The 6384-nt window shown below is 44.1% G+C and overlaps 1 protein-coding gene across 1 annotated transcript; it reads left to right on the forward strand.

Moving 5' to 3' along the window:
- The first annotated feature begins 450 nt into the window (after positions 1 to 450).
- Positions 451 to 4592, forward strand: LOC125486515 (ubiquitin domain-containing protein TINCR-like). The gene is made up of 2 exons (XM_048614323.1): positions 451 to 2164; positions 3397 to 4592. Exons 1-2 carry the CDS (start codon positions 1909 to 1911, stop codon positions 3399 to 3401), a joined length of 261 nt encoding a protein of 86 aa, XP_048470280.1. The 5' UTR covers positions 451 to 1908; the 3' UTR covers positions 3402 to 4592.
- The last annotated feature ends 1792 nt before the right edge of the window (positions 4593 to 6384 follow it).

The raw sequence follows: 6384 nt of genomic DNA on the forward strand, positions 1-6384 counted from the left end.
TCCTCATAAGACCTGCCCTCCAGTCCAGGCAGCATCCTGGTAAATCTCCTCTGCACCCTCTCTAAAGCTTCCACATCTTTCCTATAATGAGGTGACCCGAACTGAACACAATATTCCAAGTGTGGTCTAACCAGGGCTTTATACAGCTGCAGCATAACCTCACGGCTCTTAAACTCAATTCCCCTGCCAATGAAAGCCAACACACCATACACCTTCTTTACACCCTACCAACTTGGGTACCAACTTTGAGGGATCTATGGATGTGGACCCCAAGATCTCTCTGTTCCTCCACACTGCTGAAAATCCTGCCATTAACCCTGTATTCTGCATTCAAATTTGACCTTCTAAAATTAATCACTTCACACTTTTCTGGGTTGAATTCCATCTGCCACTTCTTTGCCCAGCTCTGCATCCTGTCAATGTGCCGTTGTCACCCACAACAGCCCTCCACACTGTCCACAAATCCACCAACCTTCATGTCACTTTTCAATTGTGAGGCTATTTTCTGCACATAATGCAGTTTTGGGACCAGGGCATTGCTGGTGGTAGTGAGCGAGTCTGGGGTGAAGGGGGGAACATGAGGACTATATACACACAGGTCCTTCTTGTCGTGCACCCTCTTCAGAATTGTAACCCCTATCTTACAATAATGAATCACCTCACACATCTTTGCATTGATTCTCATCTTCCACCTATCCATCCACTCCACCAACTTAACATCCTTTTGGAGTTCTACAGTGGAGTCCTCCTCACAGTTTACAATTCATGGATGTAAGTGGGAAGGGACTGGACAAGAGTAGAAAAACTTGAGTTGAGGTCAGAAGAAATGAGTTCTGTGGGGCAGGAGCAGGCTGAAACAATAGGTCTGCCCATGCAGTCCTGCTGTGGATTTTGGCAAGGAGACAAAAGCAGGCTGTGCGGGTTTGGAGGTAGTGAGGGGGAGATTATCAGATGAAATGAGATTAGTGATCATTATAGATGCAATGCCCTGGTGTTCCATGGTGGGGTCATGGTCCAGGTGGAGATAGGAGGAGGTATCTGAGGGCTGGCACTCAACCTCTGCAATGTAGAGATCAGTCTGCCAGACAACAACAGAACCAACCTTACTGACGGGGTTAATTACAAAGTCAGGGTTGGATCTGAGAGCACAAACTGCAGTCAGCTCAGAGGGAGGTAGGTTCAAATGGGTGAAGTGGGGTGCAGAGAATTTGAGGTGCACAACGTCACGTCGTTAGTTCTAGATGAACAGGCCAAGTGCGGGTAAAAGGCCAGAGGGAGGGGTCCATGCAGAAGGTGAGTGTGGGAGGTAGGTGAATGGGTCTGTGGGATGGGGAGCAGACTCTTGCCCAAAGAAATGGGCGTGGAGGCGAAGGCAACAGAAGAGTTCAACGTCATGTTGTGCCCTAAATTCATTAAAGTGGGGGTGCAGAGTGATAAAATTAAGACCTTTGCTATGTGCAGCATTGGTTGTTCAGCTCAATGAAAACCAATCACCTTGTTGTTGGCAGCATAGGATTCTCATTGATTCTCATTGATAACCTAGATTTTAAATGGGAAAACCTAGAAAATAGGACCAAAAAAATAGATCTAGTTGTAAAAAACATGGGAGTGGCAGCACTGGCTGTATATATTGTTGGGAAATTCCAAATGTGGTGTTATTTACTCCCCAGCATTGTGCAGTGCTGGGGCAGTCGCACTGACCCAGCAGGTTTCTGTGCTGCCAGTAAATGTTTTGCTGAGTTCAGGCCTATGCTGGTAAGTGAGTAAAGGAATGTTGGAGAACCGGTTGTTGGGTGTAGACTGAAAGGGCGGGGAATTGCACGCCTTCTTGACACAGTTAGCTAGCTCTCAGTCAGTCAGTGTGTCTGGTCAGGACTTGCAGGGACACTGGTACCACACTGACCCACAATGAATACAATGCAGAGGCTGATGGCTCACTGGATGCGCTGTGATGTCTGTGTCCAGCTTCCTGATGGTCACCGGATGGTCACCCTCCGAGTCAGGCCAAATGACACCATCAAACGTCTCCGGCTACGCCTGGTAAGGCAGGGAGTCACATCCTGGAAGATGGATTTCACGTACAGAGGCAATCAACTGGGAGAAAACGAGACCCTGGAAGAAAACCACATCACAACTGGAGCAGTGCTTGTGTTAGTCAGGAATGGTGAGTGTGCCTCAACAATCCTATCCTGCCTTCCTCATTAATGAAGGAGCTCCTTCATTCCTGTCCTGTTACCATGGTACTCAGCTACCAAGTCATCTGTGGTCAATCTGTACGGTCCAGTTTAAAAAGAGATTTGACTCTTTTGTTCCTATTTCACTCCCAGCCCCAGCTGGGGTGGCACTGCTGTGGCTCAGTGGTTAGCACTGCTGCCTCACAGCACCAGGAACATTCAATTCCACTCTCAGACGAATGTTCGCACATTTGCCCTATGTCTTCGTGGCTTTCTTTTAAAAGCTCCGGTTTCCTTCCATAGTCCAAAGATGTGCACATTATGTGGATTAGCCATGCTAAATTGCCAATAGTGTCCAGAGATGTATATGTTAGGTGGGTTAGCCATGGGAAATGCAGGGTTACAGGGATAGGGTAGGGGGCTGGTTGAGATGCTCTTCCGAGGGTGGGTGTGGACTCAATGGGCCAAATGACCTGTTTCCATACTGTTGAGATTCTATGATCTATAACTGATCATTACCTTTGCCTGGAATCCCAGCTTCACAAAACACACAACAATGTCCTGGTGCCCAGGCTACTGTGGGTGCTCTGAGCCAGACCCTCTGCTTTTCCTCTACCACCGGTTGTGGGCAGGCAGCTGGTAATAGGAACACCACGTCACCACTGGAGTGGTCAGGGCTAGCCAGGAAAGTTTGCATTTTTATAGTGTCTTTTACAATCACCACATATCTCAAGGCACTTTACAACTAACAGATTGAAGTGTAGTCGCTTGTAATGTAGAAAAAACAGCAGGCAGTTTGCACAATGCATGGTCCCACAAACAGCAATGTGACAATGACTAGATGGATGTTTTTATGATGTTGATATTGGCCAGGGAACCGGAGGTAACTTCACTGTTCTTCCTCAAATGATGCCAAGGAATTTTACATGTTCCTCTGAAAAGGCGGATAGCTCCTCAGTTTAAGATCAAGTCTGAACGGTCTTGTCCCTGTTTGGTCATTAGTCACGTGAGGGGAGTAAGACCCCTACCTTCAAAAAAAAGCAGGAGAGATAATTGTAATATCCAATCTAAAATACAAGTGGGACAGAATTGTCTTCTGATAAAGATATGTTTCTGGGACTGAGCTCGTAACCTCTGTGCAGTTTCTTAGATTGTAAATCTGAAATGGGAACTTTTAACAACTACTAAGAGACGTCTTCGTTTTTCTTTTGGTACTGTCTAGAATGAGAGAAAATCCAATTAGTCTGTCAAAGCGACAATGGTGAGAAAAGTCCACGTTGATTTCATAGACTCTGGGAGCTCTGAGCAGCGGATATTCTTCCAGAGGCTCCTCTGTCCACTGCTACTGACCAAGCCGCCTGAGCTGATCAATCACCAGAATGTTGCAGAAACAAGTGGCCAAGCGGTGACAAAGAATCAAGTGGGAAAAGGATGAATCTCAAACGGAATTCCTCAGAGGGCGGCTGTTTATGTGATGGTGACTCTAAAGGAACTAACTGTTAGTTACCTGTGTCTGGTCAGGAGATGCCCCATTCCAAACTGTCGCAATGAAGAGAGATTGGATGGACATGGGTTGTTTTCCTTAGGGCAGAGGAGACTGAAATGAGGACGTGATTAAGATGCATAACATTATGAGGGGCATTGATAGGAAGGAAATTTCCCCTTGGTGGAGGCATCATTGACCAAGTGGCATATATTCAAGGTTAGGGACTGGAGGTTTAGAGGGTACTTGAGGAAAAGCTTTTTTCATCCAGAAGGTGGTGGGAATCTGGAACTCGTTGCCTGTAAAGGTGGTAGAGGCAGAAACCCTCACATTATTTAATAAATATTTAGATGTGCACTTGTTATGGGCCAAGTGCTGGAAAATGTGATTAGAAAAGTTATCTGGTTGTTTTATGACTGGTGCGTTGGGCCAAACCCCTCTTTCAGTGCTTTAAACCACTAAGATTCTGTGACAGTGGCACACTGAGTTGGAATTCCAGGTTAAAATTCAGTGGAATTCTCATGTTTAGGAAGTGTGGCTGTTTCCCCATGAAACCGTATTACACATACCAGCAGTGTAAAGCACCAAACTCATTGATTACTGGAATAGAGGTGGCTATGGCCAGAGGGAGGACTGTCCATGCTGTGAATTCTGACACCAATTCATATCATTCTTGCGGGGAAGACTGGGAAGTTATGAGCCACATTAAAGCCCTCCAACATGTTTGTGTCACTGAGGTTTCTGTAAAAAGCTGTATGGACACAAGAGTGCTATGTGGAGTGAATAATCTCAGTTCCCAATGAGTCTCAAAAACACCTTGTTCCAAGTCCTTGTCCTGGTCAGGCATCTCTAACCAGAGAGCAGTGAATATTCACAGTGAGCCACTGGTCAGTTCCCTCATTATATGTCAGCCATGTGCCTGGATAGGAAATAAAGAAAATAAGAAATAAACAAAAACAAAAATTGCTGGAGAAACTCAGCAAGTCTGGCAGCATCTGTGTGGAGAGAAAGCAGAGTTAGTGTTTCAAGTCCAGTGACTCTTGATCAGAAGGTGTTTCTCTCTCCACAGATGCTGCCAGACCTGCTGAGTTTCTCCAGCAATTTCTGTTTCTGTTTGTTTCACACCTCCAGCATCCACAGTTCTTTATTTTATTTTAATTGAAAGTAAGATCTGTTTCTCTGCAGGCCAGAGCAACTGTATAACTCTGTATCAATCTTTATGCTCTTGTAAATATTGAAATAATGTTAAATAAATTTGCTGAAATGAAATGGTTTTAGATTTTCTTGGGTTTTTTGGGTTGATTTTAAAGTACTGAGCAGGTGACCACTCTCTCAACTAACACTAGACACTTTATTCACGGACGCTCTGTAGCTGAGTGGTTTACTTCCACACTGGCATCACTGTAATACACTGTAATCACTGTGACACACTGGAATTGCTGTAATACACTGGCATCACAGGATTTCATTGACATCACTGTGACATACTGGAATCACAGTAATACACTGAAATCATTGAAACACTGGCATCAATGTAAAAGAATAGCACTATTTTTTAAATTCACTCATGAGATATGAACAACGCTGGCTCAGCCACCATTTATTGCCTATCTCTGGCTGCTATAACACACATCACTGCAACACACTGGCATCACTGCAGAACACTGGCTTCACTGTAACAGTGATAGCACTATAACATGCTGGCATCACTGTAACACACGGCATCACTGTAACACCATCATCACAGTAACACACTGGCATCATGGTAACATTCTCATCATTACTTTTTGCACTGGCATCACTGAAACATAGAACAATGGAAGCCCGACTAGGCCATTTGACACCCCTTGAGCCTGCTCTGCCATTCAATGTGATCAGGATTATATTTCTAATCCCACCCTCCCGCCGTATCCCTTGGCCCCTTTAGCACCAAGAGCCATAATTACCTCCTTCTTATTTTCAATGTTCTGGCCTCAACCACTTTCTGTGGCAGTGAATTCCATAGGCTCACCACTCTCTGGGTGAAGAAATTTCTCCTTATCTCAGCTCCACTCCTTATCCTTAAACTGTGACCCCTGGTCTGGACTCCCCACCATCAGGAACGGTCTTCCAGCATCTAAAGTATTAGAATTTTATAGGTTTCTATAAGAACCTCCCCTTATACTTCTAAACTCCAATGAATACAATCTAACTGATTCAATCTCTCCTCATAGGCCTGTTGCTGCACTTTCTCTACAGCAAGAACATCCTTCCTCAGAAAAATTCAGTAATCACATGACACCAGGTTATAGTCCAACAGATTTATTTGAAAGCACAAATTTTTGGAGCATAGCCACTTCAACAGTGAGAAAGAAGCACACATAACACAGAACTTATTCGTAAAATATGTATTAAACAAACCTAAGATGCTGTTAAATCTCTAATCAGTTAGAAAGTTTTAATTGATTACTATGTATATGTAAATCCCCGAATTTCTTTCAAGTGACTGTCCTGAGAGTTTTATCATTGTAAAGAAGAGGTGACATTTTAGCTCAGGCAATGCATGTTAGATGTGAGGCCTTGTTTAGAATCTGTTTGTGTTTTGGTTTGGAGTCAGACTGGTTTTATTTCTAAAGTAGGAATTTATAAAACTCCACATTGATTGTCAATAAATTGTGTCCTTTTTGAACAAAGTAGAATGTATCTGCAAATAGAAATTCAGCCCATAGATTCACGTGTGTGTGTTTG

This window comes from Rhincodon typus, chromosome 29, assembly GCF_021869965.1.
Source record: "Rhincodon typus isolate 14 chromosome 29, sRhiTyp1.1, whole genome shotgun sequence".
Classification (NCBI taxonomy): Eukaryota; Metazoa; Chordata; class Chondrichthyes; order Orectolobiformes; family Rhincodontidae; genus Rhincodon; species Rhincodon typus.